The sequence below is a fragment of the Diuraphis noxia genome, unplaced genomic scaffold, assembly GCF_037042655.1.
Source record: "Diuraphis noxia isolate RWA-SAM2 unplaced genomic scaffold, SU_Dnox_SAM2 contig0005, whole genome shotgun sequence".
In the NCBI taxonomy this organism is placed as follows: domain Eukaryota; kingdom Metazoa; phylum Arthropoda; class Insecta; order Hemiptera; family Aphididae; genus Diuraphis; species Diuraphis noxia.
Window position 1 is genome coordinate 48543139 of NW_028301715.1, and position 25872 is coordinate 48569010.

A 25872-nucleotide genomic window follows, 5' to 3' on the forward strand; every position below is an offset into this window, starting at 1 on the left:
GAGTCTCCGCTCGTTTTTCGTTTCGCTCGCTGCCACCGCGGCCGCCGGACCGGTTACCCCGAAGGTGGGGCGGTTCCCCCCGACGACGACGACGACGGCCGCCCGACCGGGGGAAGGGGCCACTGCTGGCACCGTCTCGTCGGCCGGTACCGCCGCGGCCTCCTCTGCCGCCGCGTGTGTGCGTGTGAGCGCGCCCCGCGAGTGTGTGCACGTTCGACTGTCTGCATACGCCGTGATATAGACGTACCTACGCGACGCTCTCGACCGCTGGTACGACGATAATATCATACCGCGCGCGGCTTCCATTTATCGCATTATATACGTGTGCGTCGCGCCTCTCGTCAGTCCGTCTCGCGTCGTACAGAGCGTCCTCTGCTCAACCATCGCGCGGTCTCAGCGAACCGTGTGCGCGGCGCGTGTGTGTGTCGTCGGTGTGTGTATGGTCGTCGCGTGTGTGCGTGTGTGCGTATATACCGCGTACGTGTGTCGGCCGGTGTGTGTGTGTGAGCGGCCACGCGACCGTGTGCGTGTGTGCGTGAGCGCGCGGCGCGTATAATTTTGCGGACACCACGGGTCAGTGTGCGCCGGTGCGTGTCAATCACATTCGCGAATCGCGCGTGTATTCCGTTTTTTTTTCTTTCGATTTTCGCCGATCTCTTTCGTCCGAGTTTTTCTTCCGTCGTCACTTCCGTTTCGAATTTCTTTCCGACGCGTTCGAAATTTTTCCACATACTCTAATCGACCCATCCGTTCGACATCCGTTCCGAATTATATTACGCGAAAAAGTAAAACACAATAATAATATTATAATAAGCGCACGAACGCAAAATATTCTACACGCCATAATAATAATAATAATAATAATAATAACAACAATAATAATAATCGTATGATAGTATTACGATCGTCGTCGTCGTCTTCGTCGACGATGCGTCTGTCACGACGTGCAGATATTTTGATATCGTATTTTAGTTTGTTGACGGACATTCTTCCTTGTGGATAAATCGCGACTAAAGCCCACCACCCGCTGGACCCGAACTATAAAGGTTCGTAATCTCATTTGTGGAAGGTTATAATAAATCAATTATACGTAAATTATGTATATAAATATGTATTTATATGTATAATTAATAACAATACATAGCCTATAGGTATCGATATACTTGCACACGCAAACAATAATAATATTATAATATACATCAATACGCGTTGACCTTTCGTCGACATCTGTTATTATTATTATTATACATTTTCGTTCTGTATTAAAACAATAATAATAATAATGATAAATTAAAAAATTAATTTCCCTTGACACAAAACCGTGATCGATGGTGACAAAAAGATATTTGATGGTCAGACTTAAGATTTTGTTAATTTAAATTACCGTAATGTTCTTGAGTTCACGTCCGAATGCTGAATGATTTTATAAATTGTAGAATTCATATAATTAATATATTAAATCGTTGAGGCAAATATTAATAAAGTACTCATCGTCACGGTTAATTAATTTTTATACATTTTGTTTCATCTCTTTTTACGCTGCAGTTCTAAGGACGAAATTATTCGTTCATTAAGTTTTACTAATAACATTAAACTTTCATTAAAAATAATAGCGTGAAATATATACACACAGTTTTAATTAAATTGCTTTGAAATCATTATTTGTTATATTATTTCATCATTATACTAACAAATATTGGCATTATATATATATATATATATATATATATATATATATATATATGTGTGTCTCCTATATATGTAGATATTTACTTTAAATTTAAAATTTCAATGATTATTATTAAATATAAACGTACATAGACATTCATAGAAAAGATGAATGGACTGGCTGGATGTAGCGGGTATTGAAGACTCTGGGATTGGAGAGAGAGGAGTGGAGATCTATTTTCTAACTATGACAAGGCTAAGCCTTTAGAAAAGTTGAAGAAGAAACGTACATATTACATTTTTTATACAAATTTGAAGTACCTAGGTACTTATATTTTATACTAAATATTTCTATACATATACAATGATATGATAAGAGTAAACTCCATTTAAACGCATTGTAAACGTAGATATCAAAATGTAATTCAAAACTATTATAAATATTTTTAAAACAAAAAATGAACACAAATCATGTCATTCAATAATAATTTATTTTCAAGGTGGTCTAGCATTGATATCATACTGAGTATCATAATATATATATATATCATAATTCATAATGCATTTAATACTCACGAACACATTTAGTATCAAAACTAAGTCACCTGTATATGACGTATATTAAAGAACATATAAAAATTAGCATCAAACTTATTTTTAGATCTTAAATATTTTTTAATTTTTATTTCAAGGTAGGTATTTATTAATTTATTATATGGTTTTGGCACTATTTATTTCATAAATAATATGCGACTCATGAACGCTATTGTTTTATTAACATTCAAGTAACTTGTTTTGATATGATTACATTGAAACTTTCAAGTAAATTATACGATGCTGGTAATAAAATATATTTGTTTTTGTAACACTTATTATTATTGTTACTTGTAAGTTGTAGACCATTCATTTAAAATTTCTTTCACCTTTCACATTTCTGAATAGGTAGGTACACAAATCTATTTACGATTTCAAAGAAAATACCTGAGTATAGACTTATTATACATACATAATTCATATAAATATATATATTGGAAGACTGATCAGCTCCAAGGTCTATGCATAGTAAATAAATAATAATAACAATAATAGTAGTAGTAATATCACAGTAATAGTTGTAAACCGCGAATAGTAGATATTATGTTATGTAGTAATATAGTATTAAATGGTAGGTTAACCACGTTTGGACCAGTTGGACAAAATCATGTAGAACAATAATTACAACCAGGTTTGTTCAAATATTTGTACAAGAATATTGTCGCTTCTACAAAATGTTTTAATTATTCGATAATTATTTTTTTCATTGTAATCAAATTGTATTGTTACTCTGACTGCAATATTACTGTGTTGGTGCCGCAGAAAACAATTAGTTACTCATTTAAAAAAGTTTTCATCTATCGAAATACCTCAATATCTAAAAATTTGGCTTCGGAATATGAAATAAAACATGCATAAAAGTAATAAAAAATGATAAAAATATAACTTTGTACAAAATTATTTTTTTGCAATGACATCAAATTTAATTTAAAAAGAATAATATTTTCGAAAAAGAATAGACTTATAAATATATTGAAGTGTTTATTAGGTAAATACTAAATGGATCATTACGAGGGAATCAAATCTCCTATACATCCTCCTATTTTGTCTATACGCTCCTGTATTATTTGTGTATAAATATATAATACAATGTTCATAAAATACATACCGTACGACTATATTATTAGGTAGTATTTTATTGAGATTTGTTTACTCGTGTTTTTAAAATTGATACTGTAATATCACACACACACACCTATTGATATTAAATTCAGTGAGTCGTAAAAGCCCCTACAATATATGTGCATTTTAAATAAATTGTTTTTACAAAGGGACCACTGTGAATAACGTATATTATAGGTGATTGATGCAGTGCATCGTACCACTTTATGAGCATGCGCTAAGCACGTTATCCTCGGGAGGGGGGAGGGGGCACTAGGTGCATACACCGGAATTGATTTAGCGAGACTTGCTCAATACTCGTTCCACCGAAATGCTGTCACACGCTGTATCTACCTAAGTACCTATACACATACAACCTATAAACGCTAAAGAAATACGTCGTGAATGCGACTGCGACGTTCGTTGTCGTAAGATTGATGACCAACGGGAAACGTCTTGGTATAATCGCACTTATACCTGAAGCTTTTGTCGCATCATCTCGACAGAGGTGACCGCGGTTGCTGACCTACCGTGGGCGTTTATAAAACTCGGACATAAATAATGAGCAAATTAGCATTCTGCTAGTTAGCAGATAAAACAAAATTATAGCACAATAAGGCGAATTCGTTTTTCGACTTGAGATGCCCTCAATGAATACGCTGCCAAACAAATTCATCTATCATACCAAAACGTACGAAACGTGTTTTAAAAATTTAAGTGGAGTTGTACGTCATAACTCATAACTTAACCGACTTATTTACGTCCCATGACGAGACGCACGGTATTACCTATATATACCTACCTAAATAATTGAATGGGATAGTTATTCTCATCATATACGTGGATGTCAATATATCCTTATCGATTTAAGTCCAGAGGTATTCCAAAATACACTAAACAATTCAGTATTCTACAGCGACGAAAAAATATTTATGATGTGTTGGGTAGGTATATCATATTTGCGTGCGGAACGTTTTCGTTTATTCCATACATTATTATTAGCTATTATACTTTGTATTGTGTTTGATCGTTTAGAATTTACATGTATTATGGTAGGTACGTATAAGTTTCCACCAATATCGTGGTTAGAAATATTAGAACATTTTTTCACATTGAGGTTAATATACGCTCAATTCATAGAATGATATATAAGTCGAAAATATTGTACTTACGCAAACGCAGCGCCATATACGTTCTACGCAGTAGTTTATGACGTCGTCGTAATAATAATATTATAACGTGTACCTATTATATATTACATAAAATAAAGCCAAACCTTGATATAAGTACCTATATGTTATATATATCATAGTCGGTGTGTATATAAATAATATGATTGATTTCTTCGCGTGGGTATATACGCGACCACCGATCGATCAGACTACTTTGGAGCTGATCAGAGAGATTCCACTGTTACTATAATATATTATTCGATCGAGATGACCACAAAAACAATTCGTATCGAACTATAGTAGGTATACGCACTAGAAATTATATTATTATAATATAATATGTGGGTAACTAAAACGCGTGTTATTTGTGATAATAGTAGTATACCTACCTACACATAATATACAATTGTTGCCGTGTCTAAGTACTTGCAGTGTACGTATAATATATATAATATGTATATATATAATATGTATATATATATATATATATATATATATATATATATATATATATATATATATATATATATATAGGCACGCGTGCGGAGGAATGAAAATCAACATCTATATAGTTTTTGCGCTCCGGAGCCTGTGGAATTTTTCTAGTATACTATCAGTTTTGTTTATACCACTGCAGGAAGTAAACCAATAAGGAACTTCACCAAGGTTCTTTCCTATTTAGAATTGCCACTGTGGCGGCGTGTGTATGGGAAACGCGTATATAATATTATTATATGTATATATATACGACGTAGCGCACGCGAATGCATTTTCAGCGAAACAATAAAACATTATTACTATAATGTACGTACTTAAAAACACGTAAGGTGGCGTGTGTCATAAATTTGATCGTGTGCGTTATATTTCAGTGAAAGGTTCCAATGTATCCGTACAGATTACTGCAGAGGTCGATAAGTTCTACGATTCGGTTTCACTATTGTAACAAAAAAAAAAAAAAAAAAATTAAAACACATTGTATAATATATATATAGCAGGTAACTGATGCCGCTACACTTTTTCAAATTTTGCAACCGTTGTCAAATTATTAACATTTAGGTACATCGTCGTATAGTTTCCTCTTATTTTGGTGCTGCAGTGTGACATTGTTGATTCGTATTATAATATCGTATGAATGAGCTCTATACGAGGTTCAAAAACCTCAGCGGCATCGACTGACTGACTGCGCCTATTATATTATTTTATTATTATTATTATTATTATAAATCATACAACTATAGGCTGTGGCACAACATTGGCAAAGCCCATACGGACCGGTTCTCCGGTGTCGGTTGTGATCAGGTGCCTAACCCGATGTTTTGCAACAACGAAACCGATCGATAGCTGACTATATGGAGGATAGAATAGATCGATGGCAGTGCTTAATAAAGACTTAATAATCGGTGGCCATGTATTGAAATTACCGATGACGTGGTCGTAATATATAGTAGGTATATATATACTATATAGGTACCAATACTGCAGCAGTATATATCGTCGGCGGCGGCTGTGAACTGCCTCAGGCATTCTATAGCTATATTCTATATAGTGTATAGACTGGTGTTTGTAGTAGAACGCGTAACAATTCAGAAATTGTGAGAGAACGTTTTTTTTTTTTTTTTTGGCACACCCAAGTATCGACTTGTCGCCATTTAGTGTATAGTGTAATATAATTTCCTACCCATCAAACTGCAGTGTCGCATTGCTATGCGAGATACAATCTTTTAAATTTATATTTTATATATACAATTAAAATACCGTATACCTAATAATATTATATTCATTCTAGACATAAAATGTATATCATTAAGAGTGGAATTAATAATAATAACAATATAAAAATATGTGTTACAGGTAAAACGTCTGTAAAGATAAAAAGAATATAATTACCTGCCGCCTAAAAAAAGATCTGTTACATTGGATAATGTATCATTTATATTTATATAATATACATTTTTTTCTGAAAACTGTTATATCATATTATATTATATTACTTAATCCATTAAAATTTTAAACACATGAGTTTGTTGTTACCTTAGAATTTTGATTTAATTTAAGAGAGAGATTTATATAGTTGACTACAGTAAAATACCTGTCACAAACAAAATTATAATTAAATTAAATTGACTAAAGATTTTTGAAACGTGTTAAAGAGAATTTCTATTTTCCAATCAATTTTACTGTAACAACATAAAAGGTATTTAACTTTATTCCATTATGTTACGTCAGATTTCTGGATAAGTTGTATTTAATTAGGTTTTGCTTAGGAACGACCTTTACATAAAATATGTCATAAAGAAAGTAGGTACATTGTTAATCATAGGATAACAACTATTATAATGCATTTTTAACGATTAAGATAAGATATTTTTCTAAAAAATAATTGTATTATTTTAATCATATAATTTACTTAATTTTACTTATTGTTTTTGATTACATTATGTCGTAATCACAGTTACATACTTATTGTAATTATTTAAAAAAAATTATTCAGATAGGAGACTACTTAATATTTGTGTGTTTGTTTAAAATATTTAATTTACCAACTAGAATTCAAATATTGTATAACACAGGCGATTTATTTTTTTCGTTCAATAAACTATAGTAGGTTTAACAAATATTTAATATATTCGACTTTACTGACAGAAAAATAAGCGTAATAATACAATATATATGTTATATAATAAATAGAAAATGAATACCATAATCTAATTTTAGTGAAATAATTATAATAAGGGCCAGTAAAAATATATTCAGAGCATTTTTGTATACTATATACAATATTATATATTATACTATTTGCGTTTCAACAGGATGTATTCGTTTAACTTATAATGAATAGACAACTTATAAATTACAACCATAAAAGGCTGCTGTAATATATACTACCTGGATGGGTTTTTTTCAATAACAGTGTTAATAGTGTTATGTTTAATGGTGTAGAATATTGGTACAATATGTCTACGAGCGTCTATTTAACTTTCGCAAGCAAATTGAAAACCCATCTGAACGCTAATGGTCTAGATTACATAAATATCATTTTATACGACTGGTGTAATGCAAATTATACACCGGAAGTATAATTTAGTTTATTATGTGTTCCATTATATTGGCTTACGTGTTTGGTGTTTAGCCCAAATTTTGTAGTATAACATTCGTTATAAATATTTATACCGTTGACTAATAAATATTTAAATATTAAAAAAAAATTATATTTTAACGTACCTACCTAATTATATAGCTAGAAATTGAATCATACGTTAGTTATTCGCAAAAGTATTAGTATTTTTTTTAATGAGAGTGAAACGTGAAACAATCGTTTTATAGAACAGTAGGATTTACTACATATTTGAAGTTTTTAGATTAACGTAATCATGAATAAAAAATAAAAAATATAAATAAATATTATTATTAGATATTTTTTACATTAAATTATATTACAGTAGCTACGTGTTTATGAAACAGTACCTTTTTTTATGTTTTTATTTAAAAATACAATAAGACTCAATTAGTTTTCATTTCTTAGAAATTAATACAAACTATTGACGATATACCTATTATAATAAGAGATAAAAAAGTAGTATCTAAATAAATATTTTAAGTTTTTATTTTTTAATTAGTATTATTAATCACTGATGTCTGATACAGATGTGCAATGTGCATAATCTTTTTAAACGAGTATAACCTCTAGTAAAACATTTAAACATATAAAGTTGTTTTTTAAAATGAATAAAACAATTAAAGTTTCAAGGGATTCAAATACATTTTCAGTTATCATTAGGTAGTATAAGTTTTGTTAGTTGACACTGAAATCAATAACTATAGGTAGGTATTATTCATTTTAAATAAATATCAATAGGGAAAATTATTTACTTTGATAATTCAAAATAATAAAATCAAATTAATGCATGGTTCATCAAAAAATGCTAACACTGATAGAATTCAAACGTTCCAAAATATATCACTCCGACGCGTCTATCCAATACTTCACCCTATATCTATAATTAAATTCTTCATAATTACCTCCATAGGTGAACAGTCAAAGAGCTTCCTCTTAACATATTATCTTCTACACTCGATTTCATAAACGACTCCAAACTTATCCTAACCCTCTCATAAAAGATCTTTCCATTCTTACACACCCAAGAAATCCTAACTGCAGGCTAAAAAGGAAGTTTTGCCATGAAGTTTTCCAAAACTTTAATATCTTACGCATCTCAAAAAATATAATAATAAATAACAATTCAAAATTAATCACTACTCAAGAAACATTAATGGGTGGCTATTTTATTCGCATTTCTCACATTATATTTACTCTTATCATTTAATATAAGCTTATATTGTGTTAATTATTTGTATAGATTGTTTGTGTCAAATAAAAATACATACAAAAAATTTATATCGATATACAAATGTACAAGGTGATGTAAAACCTTTTAGTCATAAACCAATTTAAATGAAAACCTCTAACAGGCAAAGGGTGCAATTAGTGTATGAGTGAAATTGGAAATTTCTATTAATCGTTTGATAACTATATACAAAACGATAGCGGTAGTACATAATACGTTATGTGTGTTATATATAGTGCCATATAGTGAAATATACCTATATCCAAGAACCGGAAACTTTGAATTTCATTCGACGAGTTTTTAAGCAACTCGTAGAGTGTATATTGAATGGCTGCGATGAAATTCATCATCAATAACCAGCAGTATATAATAGGTCACGCAGTCTTACAATAATACACATCATATATAAATGCACTTTACACTCCTATAGTAGGCAGTAATGGCGTAAAATTGTACTTAAATCATTTATCATAAACTATGTTATAAATAAAATGATAAAAAAAATTGGGTATTATCCTCACATTGCAAGCGAGTTGAACGAGAAATTTTTTTTTCAATACCGTCTGCAGTTTTCGTTTTTCGACAAGCCGAATCTCGGAACGAAACTGTATCCCCACAATTATATTGCATTTGCTGTGTCAATTAAAATACATCTCGACGATCGTGTTGCATACACAATATACATTACAATATGATATTAATATATCGAACCGTTACAACGTTATGGCTCTAATGAGGTCTGCACAGTCATTGTGATCAATCCGTGGGATCCTATAGCGCGCATAGTAATTATCGTTTTATTTTCGCAATGTTCGTCCGTAGGTGGAAACTCGAGCTTGATAAACAAGAAAAAAGAAAGTACCTGATACGTCCCCCCCCACGCGTCCAAAAATGATGATTTTCAATTTTCAATTGAACCCGTAACCGATCATTATCCGTGATTCACATTTTTACAGTCGGTGCATATATAGATGCAATTATTAAATTGGCTATTTTGTACATGCATACATTTTGTCGTCAAGTGCAAATATTATACCACTCATAGACGGTGTTTTGAACATCCGCACAATATTGTTTGTATGACACATATTATTATGCATTTATGTATTATAATATGTACAATAACGATTTGTGTGAAATATGATAATATTGTAATTAAATCACGCGATAAACGCGTAATCGAAAATAACAGCTAATTAACCCTCGAACACTTAATTTTTGACACATATAGCCATATAGGCGACGATAAGAATATGTGTGTGTGTGTGTGTGTGTGTATGTGTGTGTGGTGTGTGTATAGATTGAGCTGTACCTATATCACATTGTTAGTTGAAAATGAGTGTTGTTTGAAACATGTCCGTGTCGTGTGGAGATTTGTGTGTTTAATATATACTATAGTAAAACGTTTACGATAAAACAAATCATAAAACTGTTATCACGTTAGACTATTTTAGAGTGTTTATCGACGTAAAACAAGACTGTGTGTGTATAATCACGCTTTCCCCCCGAGATTAGGGATTAGGATTTACAATATTATTTATTCCTTCAGTCATGTGCGTGTATTCATCCGTTAATCACGTGTGTTGTGATAATATGTTCTAGATAAAATAGATGATCTCGCGGACTATCAAATATCCGAGATTTTTGCATATGGAGAACGGTCGGCTGAAATCTTTAATATCGTGTGGATAGAGGACGTCTAAGTCGTAGATTACGCATCATATCAATCATATTACTAGTGAGGGAAAGAACGTCATGCTTAACTGCACCGATGCCGAGTGCACGTTGCACCATCACCACATTCACGTGGACCCGATACAGCATCATCTACAGGATGATCGGCAACACCATGAACATTCCTCAGGTAAACATTTTGATTAATCAGTTGATAAGATAAAAAAACATAATATTATTAATGGTAGTTTTAATATAGTTTATACGGCGTATAATTGCGTGTAACCCTGATTTTTAGCTTTAATTAACCGAGAAAAATTGCAAACGTATTAAACCGTCAAAAACCCGTAGTTAAAAATATATAATATAACGAGAGCCTCAATGGAATCATTATTTTTTAATTACCGATGCTATAAGTCAATGAGTTGATTTTAATTAATGGTTATATTTTAAGTCGTTGTCGGGCTTCTCAACTTTTAATTTAATATGCGTCATCATTATATTTACTGCATAAGCTCGGGTATGATGTATTGCCCACACGCTATAGGAAGGTATTCAAATGTAGAATTTAATTGTTGTGCATGATCTTATATTAGTATCATTCGAAATACCGTAGGATGCATAAACTGTTATTCATTAAAGTATTGCAGCACTATCAAGATTATAACAATCATTCCATTACATTAGGTTAACTCAATCAAGTAATTTAATCTATTTAGTTTTAAAATAATTTCTTTCAATAATAATTTTCCTCTCTTATTAATTTTACCTTATTATATAATAGTTACTGGTACTTAAATATACCTATATAATATAATCATTAATAATAGTAATAATAACGAATACATTTACTTTGTGTCTTTGTTCATTAATTAACTTGGTTTCTGTGGTTTTATTCAATTTGCTAGTTGACAAATACTTATATATTCTATTATGTATTATTATACAATATAGTCAATATACTTTACAATATCAAATGAAACATTATAATATATTATATGTAATTTAACAGTAACTATTGGATAGGTAATACAAAATATGGTTTATTAAGTAAATAACCGTAGTATGTTTTAATGTTTACTTTACAGGGGAACTGCATTGTTCAAGTGTATGTTAAATTAGGTATCGTTTTGCATCAATATTAAAATAGAATAAATCATATAGATGTGCAATATTCTGAAATATTCTACAAAATGGGTTGTAACAAAATGTAATTTTATTAAACTAATGTGTATAGTAATAATTTAATTTTGAATACCTTAAACTAACATGTTTTAATCTCGGAAAATTAATAAAAATTAATAAAATTTGAATACCTAATTTAAGTACTAGAAATTACAAATCATTTCTCATATGTTTAATCGTTACTACGAATAATTCATAAATTATTAGAAACGTGTCTGCAAAAATAAAATTCTCGAACAATGTTATTGTGGTTTGGAGAATGTCAATCACAAAAAGTAATGCGCATTAACTATTAAGTAGGTAGGTAATAAAATAATAACGAAGGCAATTTCAAACCATTTATTTAACTCATACAATATCTGTTAATAAAAACGGTTAAAAAATAATAATATCTTTAACTATGCCTACCTAAATTAATTAAATCACATTATAGTAATAAGTAGACATTATACTAGACGTTATATTAGGAATTTTAAATTTGAATGTAAAATATTGAAATAATAATAAACTTAAGTAAATTTTAAATGAATTATTATTTTTATTTTCGACTAGATCTAGATCTAAATGTTGCCATAAGAATCGTTTTTAAGCATGTAATAAATATTTTACAGTTTTCCTTTTAACAGTAGTTATCACACGTGCCTTAGTATAAAACAATATCGCTACAATTGATTAAGGTATGGTGTTAACAATTTGTTGACACCTTTTTTCGTTTCTGAGAAGCACTAAATGGCGTAAAAAATTATAAAAGAAAAGTATATTAAAACTAATTATTTCTGTAAAACGTTGCGCGTGTTATTCATAATTTGGCGATCAAATTTGTTCCTAGCTGGAACAGGTCGAGGTAGTATACTTATTCTATTACATAGGTAGGTAATACCGATAATAGAAACAATTATGTATTATAAGGTGCGTTACGGGTCAGACCGACGCAGCTAGGGCACACATGAAAAAAACAAAATTGTGGTGAGACTTACACGAGTGTAGGATAGTACCCGAGGCACCGTGGGTAAATGGCCTCAGCAGCAGTGATCTGGTATGGAAGCGCCCGCGGGCGCCAGCGCGTCTCCGAAAGGCACTTTCACTGTTGGTCCCCACGACTCCCCGTCCTTGAATGCCACCTATAGGTCTGCAAAGTTTACTCCCCTTCCACCGCGTTTTCGGCCCCTCCGTTTCAGTATCATTCAGATGACCATGAACGACATACTGTGTAGGTATAATTCGTATATTACCTACTACCATTATATTTCCCAACAGCTGAAAAAGCTCTTCAGTATAAATATTTCAAACGCACGCTGTGCTCGAAAATGTCAGATTATGAAATTATTAATTCAAGCTGCATGCTAACAATGTGTACAGACATTGATTGTTATACCATGTACATATAATATTATGTGTGTATATGTCGTTGAGCATATTACTATAACATTTTCGTGTTACACGTGAAATGCACCCCGAAGTATTCGGTCGTTTTCTAGTGATGTACTCGTATATACCTACAGAACACGGAAATCTCATCATTCAATAAATCCCCATCATAAAAAAATTTAAATGCCATATAATATAGCCGATATAGGTGGATTCGAGTTTATCACGGTTTATTTATAAGTCAATGTATACCAATACATTTTAAGAACCTTGACCATTCTTATGGTATATGAACAAATTTCGTCCATTCGAAAAACTCTATTACTAAAACAAGAATTATATTTTATCTTCCAAGCTTAGAAGTTATAGAAATGCTAGGTTCTATACATCATTATATATTATTATTGTATCGAAATTATTTATTAATTATTTTAAAACTCCGTAAATGGCTATATAGTTAATTTGATAATTTTCCAAACAAATTGTGTTTATTTGATACATAAAACATAATATATACATTTTTTTCATGTGTTATCATAGCTGATTCGGAAACTACGATAGTATGCTTCCACCTCATTATAATGTGCATACCCTGTAAAATTTTTTTTTATTAAATATTGTATTTTGTAGTTTTGTACACTTCTATCACGCTGAGAAAATATCATTGTAAGTACGTAAATCATTTATCTATACCTATATGACATAATAAATCCTATGTATATAAATTGGCTATCTTCCCGAAATTGCCTACACCGGATATTATTATTATCACCTTGTCCGTCTACTCAATAATGCAATGGTCATAACACATATAATTATATTTATTATTTTTGTTTGTTTTTGCCAAAATATCAATATATTGTGTACATTTTAAATGATCGATGAGTATTTAAATTTATTTTCAATACATGCGCTACTTCTAAAACATTACTTCCTACTTCTGCTTAAATAGTTTGTGGTCAATTCATTACCAACATTATCACATTAATAATCGTTAACTTTTATAATTTGAAACAACTTTAACTACAGTTCGTATAACATAGTTAACAGACCGACTATAATAACTACCCACTATTATTATTATTATTATACAATGTATAAACATATAAGATACCAACACTAAATAATAATAGATACTATTAAACATTTCACGTTTCACATTTCAGATGTGTGTAACTGATTAAATATAATACGCGTACACGTCATGTACATTAATTGTACCAGTTTCATTGAAGAATTTTAACATTTTAAATTTATCACAATATTAATTTAAAATTTAAAATAATAAGCTCCAAGGCTACATAATATTAGAACTAATTTTTAACACTGTATCGTTTAAAAAAATGTGATATTGAGTTGGGTGGGCCAGTGTGTTCGCTTTTGTTTTTAAAACCAATGATAATTAGTATTTAATAATTACCTATAATCGAAAAGCAATATTCTAACCGGAGTTCAGGTTTATTAAAAAAAATTTATGTCTTTGTTAAAAACGAATGCTTGATTTTATTTTTTTATTTGCCTTCATATTTATTGTTATTAATTGGGATATACACTGTGATTTGAAAATGATATGATTAACTACTAATTTTGAGATGAGCTGCGTGAATAAAGTTTCTGGTCTAATTTTATCAGTAGATAACATAGAAGTTAATTGAAATAATATGTACAAAAACGATGCGTCGTCGTAAAATATATTGCTCGACCCTTTTGCAATAATAATTTTAATACGTTTTGAACTAGATTAAAAATAAATATTTTGCTGTTATATGTCAGAGAAGGTAATACATGTAAGAAACTCGTTTAGATTTCTGCTCCACATTATTGTATCTATACATGTAAATGTATTTATATGAAACATATTCAATACCGAAAAAAAAATACATAATATATTATATACTATTTTAATTGTTGTTAACTAGAAATTGTTTTACGACTGAGTAACATTATTTTAAATTTTATGTTTATTGTTATAATATTTTGTTGATTATAAATATTGCAAACGTCTATGGATCCATAAATGAAACAAGTTTGCCTGGTATTTTTTTTAGCATAATGACGATGAATGGAAACCTGCCAATACCAGTGGTAGACAATTATTAATGTTTTCTTCTCAATTCACAATTCGCATATAATATCAATTACGTAGCTTTACATAACTATCATTAATACGGTCACGTTTTGTCATCGAAACTATGTTTAATAGACGATTTTTCTTTTTCTTTTTTTATTATTATTATTTATATTGTTTAATGTCATCGATTCGCACATTGAATGATTAAAAATGTAGTCCAGGGTTTTGTACTTTCAAATAATTGTCACCCTCAGTGAAAAATTCAATTAACTCTATGGAAAACATAGGAACTATGTGATTTGACGACAGTGATTAACATTATGTTATATAAAATATACTATCATATGAATACCTATTGTCATTTTGAATACATGTCATTTTGCTCATTATTTTATTATCTATAAGCAGTATAAGCTATATAAGTGAGATATTGCTTGAACACATGGTGTAATTTTAAGGGTATTGCGTTGATAAATACTATGATAAAAAATTAACATCACTCTTTTACTGTATTAAGTGCTCATGTACACGTGAATTTATTACATAAAGCGATTTATTGTTTTGCGAGGGCTCTTAAATTAAAAAGTAGGTATATTAAAGATTAAACAATTAAAACTAAAAATAACAATGTTTGGCATATTTAAGTTTTCTTTAAGGTTGAAATTTAATAATAATTCGTTAATTTAAAATCAAATTAATTCATAATTTAGTAATAAAGAGTAGATAGACTAGATATAGGCTAATAATTGATAATATACACAATTTTTCATTAAGTATAAATATTTAACCTAAAATTACATTGCTACTTATATATATATATTATGAATTATATGTTTATACGTTATAACTATAATCAAATTAATCAAATATTATTATTATTTAAATTAAATTTTTTTATAAAATTAATTATATTGTTATTTTGTTAATTCAAATATATTATAGTAAATAATATAACTTCTAAATAGGGTAGGTATACCTACTTGTTTATATCAATTCTAGAATTTTATTCACTTCAAGTTCTACGTATACATTTATGTCATAACACTCATAACGTTTGCGAATTATATCAACTCCTCGATTTGTTCAATAGGCATGACACGAGTATATATTATGTACTGTTGTGATATTTGTAAATATTTTTTGCCAATGTCACATTATCTATTCTCGTCAAGTTTCCAATTTAAATTATTATCTATATATCATCATAATAATCATCGGTGATGAACTGCAGTCGATGAACTAAATTTATGTCAATGTTATTTTTATAATACATATACAATTTTTTGTTAAGTATCATTTCCTAGTATTGTAATAATAATTATTGCTATTACAACTTCTATAAGTAATGTGTAGGTACGTCATATTTTGTAATACATTTTCAAATTGGTTAGGTATTACTTATCATTAGATAGTATTAAATTGTCGAATGTCACTTCTTCATTTTAACTCTTAATTTTACTTGTTCAAATAATATCAACATTTTTTACAAAGTATAATATTTTAATACACTTTTGTTACATCATACATAATATACCACCTATTATATATTACGTAAAATAAGTTTCAACATGCTTGGAGAAGAACCATTTTTTTAAATATAGTTTGCTAACATAATGAGTAAATATTAGTTTATAATTTAAATTTTAATACTACCTTTTGTTTTGTTTAATATGATTTTCAGTCATATTTTTTTAAACATTTTGTTTAACGCATGAGAGTATTTTTTCCAGTATTTACTAACTGTATAATATTGTATTTGGAAACATGCTTAAAATAAATATAAGCAATAACAGACCAACAGGCCCACTATTAAAGATGACATACATAATCTTAAATAGATTATTTTAAAAACTGTTTGTTTTTATTCCATACGATCATTATTCAATTAGACGGATTTGATCTAATAAAATAAATAAATGTATAGGTTAGATATATTTATGCACTGTCTAGGGTCATGCAAATTAAACCAATTTACATTGACAAGTCTTGAGTGGAAAAAAATCATATACTATAATATAATAGATCTATGACACATGTTATGTTGATAAAAAAAAAAAACAAATTTTGAATGGTCTAAAAATATGATAATCTGTTGATTTCACAAAATATCCTTTTTGCATTTAATATCTATGAACCATTTATTAAATACAATCAACTTGCGGTTTTGTGCAAAATCCCAATGGTTTTATAAACTTACAGAATAAATAATTCAAGGATAACGCATACTCGCACAAGTTATAATTCAGAATTATAACAATAAAATAACATATTATTACTATAATCAATGTCTTTTATTTATTTTAAATATATAAGTAGATAATGATACTTCAATTCATTCATTGTAATGATAATTATGAATTTATTAAGAAAACACGTTTGAAAATAATACAGTTGTATTTAGTTTTGTACGCACAATTTTTAAAAAATTACCAACTTTAGGATTATCTATTATTATAATTTATTGCAAAATATGTATACAGCGTCTGATATAGATTAGAATACAAATTTAATATTTTTGGTTAAATCGTAACATGCCACTAATACATACAGTTCAAATATTTAAATATTATTAAAGAATTTAATTATAACTGCATATATGAACCTACTTGAAATTTTTTGTAGTAGATAGTAGTAACTTTTTAAATTTTGTGACAAGCTGAATATACGAGTAAGCAACTATTATGCTATAACTAATAAATAATAAGGCACTTGTTATTTTAAAATTAATTAGCAGAAACAGACAAAAATAAAAACATAAAACCGCAGAATATTAAGGACTTTTTTACTTCGATTCATTCACTAGTGTTTGAAGCATATTTACAACTGAAAACTTGAAATTTTAATCAAAACTCCCAACTACCGCCGTCCATCATTATACATGATAATATGTAACCCAACCGTCATGAATTTAGTATATTAGTTAGGTTAGGCTATTATATTTTTAGTATATTCTATAAAATCATGGAGATCGCTTCAATACTTACAGTAAATTCCACACGCGTTTCTAAAAGCTTCACAATCCACTAGTTGCTAAACTTGATTTAGAAATGGAATCCTACTAAAGTACCTGTGCAGTCACCAGTAAAAGGAATAAACTACTTGAAAGATATAAAATTATAGATACCGCATAGTTTTAAATGGTTAATTACCCTCTCTCCTTCCAGATCTAATCAACTGTTATTTTTACAATTTTAATAAATGTTTTAAATGACGAATAAAAACAAAACAAATTATATAAAAGTTACAAATTTATTATATAAATTACAATACAATCTTAAAAGGTACAATTGTTATTAGATCACTTAAAATATATTTAATTTTTTTCTTCATTATATCGTGTGATAAAAAAAAAAGAGCATCAAATAATTATAACTATACTATTCATAACTATAACTATACTTTTTATAGTTCTATTCCTATAAAATAATGTAAATAATTTATTTATAAAACAATTTCATAGAGATGAATAATTGATAAAACTTTTAATCTTATCGATAAAACACTACATTCTGCTAATAAATACAATATTATATAGTTTAGATAAATCATAGAATTTTTTTTTTTTTTTTTTTAGGGGGGGGGGGGGTGTTGAGGTTTCGATAACAAGGGCCATTAGCCTGTAAAGTAATTTTACAACTTATTAATTTAATGTGTTAAACATTAAGGTTAGGTTAGGTTATGTAGCTATTACTTATAAAGACAATATTATGATAAGTTAATTAAAAAAAAAAATAATCAAAACATTTACTTAACATTCTATTAGGTGTTTTAAAATTTGAATGCATTGTTCCTTAATTAATACAATATAATATTATGTATAACAATAATTATAAAAACCACAATAAAAATAATAACTTCAAATAGAATAAGTGATAAATTATATGACCTACATTCAGTGCATTTATTATTAATGAACAAATTAACAATTAGATATTTTTTCACTTGTTATGTTTGTATTTTATGTATTTTTGGAAACTGCTTAAATGGTTGAAATGTTATTATGTATGAATATAAATGAAGTATTTAATATTGTAATGAGTTTCGAATATGTAACATTTAATTAGTTTTTTTGTGTTGTATTTGACTATTTGAGTATCAATGGGATTGAAAGTATAAAATGAACATTGAGCATAGAATTAATTAATTAATTAATGTATATGAAATGTTGTTAAGTTATAACCACGAATATAGTTTTTAATTTTGATAATATTGATGATCTTATCTGAAAATTTCAGAGTTTTTTTGCTTTTCTATATGCACTTTTTTTTGTTAAGGAAGTTGAATTTGAAAAATATAATATTATTTATGCTTAATCTTGAAATGCGTGTAAGGTCAAATATATCAGTATCTACAAAAAAAGTTTACACGGATACTCATTTGAGTCATTTGTATATTTTTAAATATATATTCTTACTTTCTTACAAGGTTAAATTTTCTTTTTTTTTAATAAATGGATATATCATTGAATATGTATTATTATTTATTATGTATTAATGACAAAAATATTAATTTTCACTAGGCGTGTTGAATAATATATAACCATTTTACCATTTAAATTAAAAATAATGGTATAGTTAAGGCGTATCAAACAAGACGGTGGATAGTGGATACACACAATCAATTCATTATTATTTATCATTCATACATGTTTTTACCTGTGTGGAAGTTATTTTAAATTTATACAAATGTAATTTAAATCCTTTGTTAGTTTTATGAATTAAGTGTATTATAATTGAATAAGTATATTTTTTGCGAATATGTACGTAGATATGTTAGTACGAATATTTTATGATTGAAAATTAGTAAAATCTTATGTCACAATAAAAACGAGGCCGATAACAAAAACAGTATAAATTAATGTTATAATAAGTACTAAGTAGTAAGTCAGAATATTTTTTTACATGTAAAAAATATTTATATACAATTGTATTATTGTTAAGGCTGCATTAATATTAATTTTTTCTGCAGTTTTATTAAAACTTGTTAACGTTGTATAGTCTGTAATGTGTTATAAACCGATTGTAAATATTTACATGGAAAAATGCATTAGCTACATATTAAATGTATTAAATAATACGAATGTAGTAGATTTTTTTTTAATTCTATATATATTTAATAGTATATTATAATATATATAGCATATTCATATGAATATTTTTAAAACTATCAACATCGTTTCACGTAGGTAACTATATGAAATTTTAAATATACCTATTTAAAATCGTATATATATTTATACTTTAATCAATGTTTGATATAGTTTGTACATTCACATTTTTTTTATGTTGCTTTAATTATATTTTGCTTCAAAATATTAATTGAATATAATATTATAAGCATGTCGACATTAAAAAAAATTGAAAATCCTATGAACATAATATATAGAAATGATTTAATACCCATTTCCTAGAAATTAAATGATAAAAGGTATGTTTGGAATGAATAAAGTTATAACTGAGTCTTAAGTACTCGCTTAACTTCGTCCACTTTAGCGTGAACATTAAACTGATTATTATAAATATTATTTTTTCATATCTAAAAGTTATACAGTATAGAAAAACAACCAAAAAACACTCAAGTTATTATTGGTACGTATTTTCTAATTTTCGAACACTGTCTATAATTTTCCTATTTGTCTAAGCTTAAGTATAAATTTATCTTATTTCCTATCAACTAAACATAACTAACTTATTGTTAACTTTCACTGCTAAAAAGGTGGAGGATTTTTTTTTTTAAATTAATAATTTAAAAAAAAAAAATTGAAATTGCGAAATCTGACATTTACCTTGAATAACAGCCGATGCGCAATGTCTGGAACGACTATTTGCATCGTTTCCTGAGTCACGAAAAACATGTATTATTTTATTTGCCTATTATTTGTTTTTTAGCAAAAAAATGAAAAAAATAGGAAACAATGGTTTATTTGTTGGCGAAAAAGACCGCTCAAGGCTAAAAGTGATACACGCAATGTGGACAAATAATGTTCGGACTGTTAATGATTTTAATTGTTAATTATACTGGTATTTATTACTGGCTAATTATACCTACATATGTATATTTGTACGAGTACACTATTTGAATTCAAAAACTGTACCAAAGTTATTATTGTTTCGAGTTACAGATGTTGTTTTTATTAAAATGTTCACTATTTGTTAAATGTCTAATAATTCATTAATCATAAATTAATAATAACTGAACAGATATTTAAACTTTAAAGCATTGAAAATACAATGGTTTCTATAGATTTACGTAAGGTTTTATTTAGAAAACCTAAACTTATTAGAATAGTAAAATCACTCATTTAAAAACAATAAATTATAAACTGATGAATATTAGATATTAATATGACATTCAGCTTAAAAAAAAACTATAGAATTAATATTAATACCAAAATGCACAACAGCGTTATCAAAGTTCTCTTAATTCCCTAAATATAAACATGATATATATATATATAAATTATATTTATATTTAATAATTTATATCATACTAAGAAACGTTTGGTAAGATTAAACTAGTAATAATATTAATAATATGCATGAATATGTTATTGTGTTTATACATATGTGCCAAAATCAACAGAAATCGAAGACAGATTTTAATTAATGGCGAACTAGAATTTAATGTGTAAAAATGTTTAAATTATTTTCTATTAATTATACTCATAATTATTGCAGACGCTACTTAACAAATTTATAAATATGTTAAAGATAAATGCAAAAAAAAAAAACAGTGAAATGTTCAGAGCAAATTTTTATTCAAAGCTTAAATTTTTCTAGTTTTGAGATATATTTTGAAATCGATATACATTTAGGTCTTAAAACTCTATCAATCCATTGAATATAGCTTATAGATAGGTTAGGAATAGGGAATGACATATCTATAATCTATATCATATTTTATTGTTATTTGATTTTATACTCGATTTTCAAAACAAACAAAAATTTTTTGAATTTTTGAAATTTTGAAAAGTATCGAATTATTGAGATTTAAATTGATATATTTACATAGTTTTTTAAGCACTATACATTTGAACAGAAATATTTATGAATTGTATAAGCATAATAATAATGTTGTAATAATTAGAAACAACATTTTATAATAGAGAGTAAATAATAAATATGCTTATGTTATTTTTTATTTTTTGTTGTCAGCGAGTATTGAGTAGTGAGTAGTGACTTCGACCTATTCTAACAATAAATACTTTTTATTATTTTCTAGTACATTTTAATTTATTAAAGTTAACTATGAACTATAGTAACAACGTTCATAATTTCACGACTCTATCTAAACACTAATCTATAACAATGAAAAAGACAAATTTAAATATAAGCAGCATAATAACTAATAATTGATTACAATACCAATAAATTTATCAGTAATATTTATTATTATATTTACATTAATACTATAATTTTATTTATTATTTATTATACTTATTTTTATGCATTTCTTACTTTTTTTTTGAATATATTTTAATATAATTTACATTGTTTTTGTCGTGTAATTACTTTGAACTCAGGGTCGCACACAGGATGTTTTCTTAACGAAAGAATTAATAATAATTAAAAAAAAAAAAAACAAGTTTATTTTAATTTACTTTATAACTTAGACTATACTCTATTATACTACATTTAAATTTTAAATAAAACAATTTATAACATATGTCCACGTAAAAATATATTATTGTTTTGAACAATTACTATATAATATATTATAACGTATTAGTTGTCAATGTAATCTCAACCTAACGTAACTAAAATTTTGTAACCCAATGACCTATGTCGACGAGGGTATATTTCGTTTAATAAAAAAAAAAAATATAACGTGTTAAAATAAACATTGATAGGTATACTTTATTTGGTAAATACATAAAAACAATACTAAACAAAATACTTAATAGATTGATTTGAATTTTTTCTATACCTATACATATATTCATTATTTATTAGGTACCTATATTTTTATTTAATATATACTATTCATATTTATCAGAACACTCGTCATTATAGATCTCCAGTTGATTAGTCTTATTAGTGGATTGATTAAGGGAACCATTGACATACTATTGACCTCGTTTGTAAGAACAACTCTATTCGAGTTCGTTAACACAGTGCTCAGGAGTAATTTGACCAACCACTAAGTCAGACTAATTTTAGAAAATAATGTTCCTGTTATAAAAATGATATCCAAGTAAATAAAAACTCATAATTTTATGTATACATAGACAAACTTTAATCTTTCTAGTAATAATTTAAAATTTACTTATTTTTATAATATATACTAATTGTAATTGTAAATATTTTGTTATTGAAAAGTTAAATGGTAACAATTCTAATAAATAAATAAATAATAACTTACAAAATATTTACTTTAGATTAATATTCAACTATTTTCAAGTGTAATTGATATCAAATTAAGACAATATCAAATATTTGATACACTCCTTTTTTACTAATCTAACATTCACTGTAACAATTTCGTAATTTCAAACATTTATTAATAGGAACCTATCTATAACCTAATAGTAAAAATATACCTAAATAATAGAAAAAAAAAATCAATGCTTAAACGACTGCAGTTTAGAACACTAACATTTCATACAAAACGTATTAGGCACGTAAATAAATTATAACCATCGTAAAAAAGCACATCATTAGGTACACATCTAAACAAATATTGGTCCATCGACGCATTCGACACTTGAGAAATAGGTCAAATTCTACAATTATCTATCCCAAATGACATCGACTAAATTATTCTACACATATTATATTTTTACACTCTGGACGGGCTTTAAATTTCACGACGAACAATAATTATTTAAAAACGTTGTTTTGTAAACAAAAACGGTTGCGATGGATAAAAAAGAAAAGTAATGTTGATCGCGGCTGTCGCTGTATTATAATAACGGGTAGAAACGAAAAACTTTGCTAGATATGTTTTTTTTTATAACAGAAAACGAGTTGGCCGTCTACAACAACTGTTGTTACTTGGGCATACTACGCCTTAAGAAAATTGCGTTGGAGTCTGCATGTATGCTTGTAGTGCTTGTACACGGGCGGCGGTGGGTCGGGGACCGGGAATCGCGTGGCGAAAAAAAAAGCAATATATACAGTTAGTCGGCGCGGGGCCCGGTCGCTTTCTGCGAATGGGCCCGAAGCACCGCTCCCTCCACGCCCCGGAAGCCGCCGCCGCGGCCACCGGTTTGATTCGCGCGCTCTGCAGCATGAAAGCATAAAATTCATTTCGCACGCGCGCGTCGTCCGTTCCATCGGCGCCCGATTTCCATTCCCCGGCACACACGGTCCGACCACCACAGTCATGCAACCCCGCTCGCCACGAGTGGCCGGCACGTTGTCGGCAAATCGGCACGGGTGGAAGGAGGCTTTGACGTCACAACGAGTCATGCGAGCACACGGCCCGCGGGGCGTTAGGTTCAGCTACGCAATTTATATCGCGTGACTGTGACGGCGGTGATGAGGTATAGGTACCCACAACGAGTTTAATATTGTTATTATAACAATAATATTATTATATATATATAGTATCACAACAATGCTATACGCATGTCGATGACTTGGTGATATTCGCACAACCATCATCATCGGTGGTGCGGCGGAGGAAGACGCACCGGTGCAGGTGGGTGCTCCGGCATCACCGGCAGTGACCGCGCGCGCGAGGGGCTCGCCGTTTATACCGCCGCGCGCCGCCGTAACCTCCATCCGAAAATCGTTCGTCGGCTGCGAGCGCAAACAATGTCTCGGATGGGTGTGTGTGTGCGCGCGCGTCCTTGAACTCGGATACGCCGCAATATATTTATATAATATATATGCGTACAACGCATCATCGCCCCATATAGGTGTAAAAAAATAAACATACCTACCAATTATTATTACGTCCTAGACCGTATGTGAAGATAATATTATTTTATATTATATATTAATATTCTTACTAAGTATTATATATTATATTATTAATTCTATACGGAATTGTAAGTTTGTATATACTTTTGTAAAATTATTTAGTCAATATTAATCGATTTTTTTACATTTTTCTTACAAAAAAGTATTGATAACGTATTATAATAATTTGTCAGTCAACATTAGCATCCCCGGTGATAGCGGTAAAAAAGTCCAGTGACATAATATCGACTTGAAAATAGTCGAACGAAAATTCCATGTAAGTTCTGACCGTATTGTTGTTGTAATTATTTTAATCCACAATAAATAAATAAATAGATATTTCAACTTAAACTTACCGTTGGAAGTTATGAAAATGACCGCGAACATTTCCGTTGTACCTATACTTAAATGACTTGTTTTGTGCGGGACTTGGCGACTTGAAGACGATTTCTAAACGAGGACGAATAAAATAAAATATATACACGTCGGATGTAAAATAAGATTGATATTATGATAGTATTGATAGTCATAATTTATTCCACCAGACATTTTAAATAACGTCGCAGGAGACACGACGCGAATGACAATATTATAACGCTCGCATATATCTATAGACCGATATGATCAGTGCAGTGCGACAACATTCCGGCCGCAAATTTCGATCTCTGCAGCAGCAACCACCGATCACATTTTTTGGTAAGGTTAGGTTAGGTTAGGCGTACTTACGCCTTTGTATAACATAATTCGTCGCCATTCCGTTCATGGCTAAGTAGACATTTATTTAGCCA

The 25872-nt window shown here is 28.8% G+C and overlaps 1 protein-coding gene across 1 annotated transcript in view; it reads left to right on the plus strand.

Annotated features, from left to right (window-relative positions):
* The first annotated feature begins 236 nt into the window (after positions 1–236).
* LOC107173390 (uncharacterized) overlaps positions 237–25872 on the plus strand; it is a 136538-nt gene continuing 110902 nt past the window's right edge. Inside the window, exons 1-2 of the mRNA XM_015523911.2 lie at positions 237–1046; positions 10484–10745. Coding sequence (XP_015379397.1) covers positions 10637–10745 — 109 coding nt within the window. The 5' untranslated portion in view covers positions 237–1046; positions 10484–10636. The remainder of the gene's footprint in view (positions 1047–10483; positions 10746–25872) is intronic.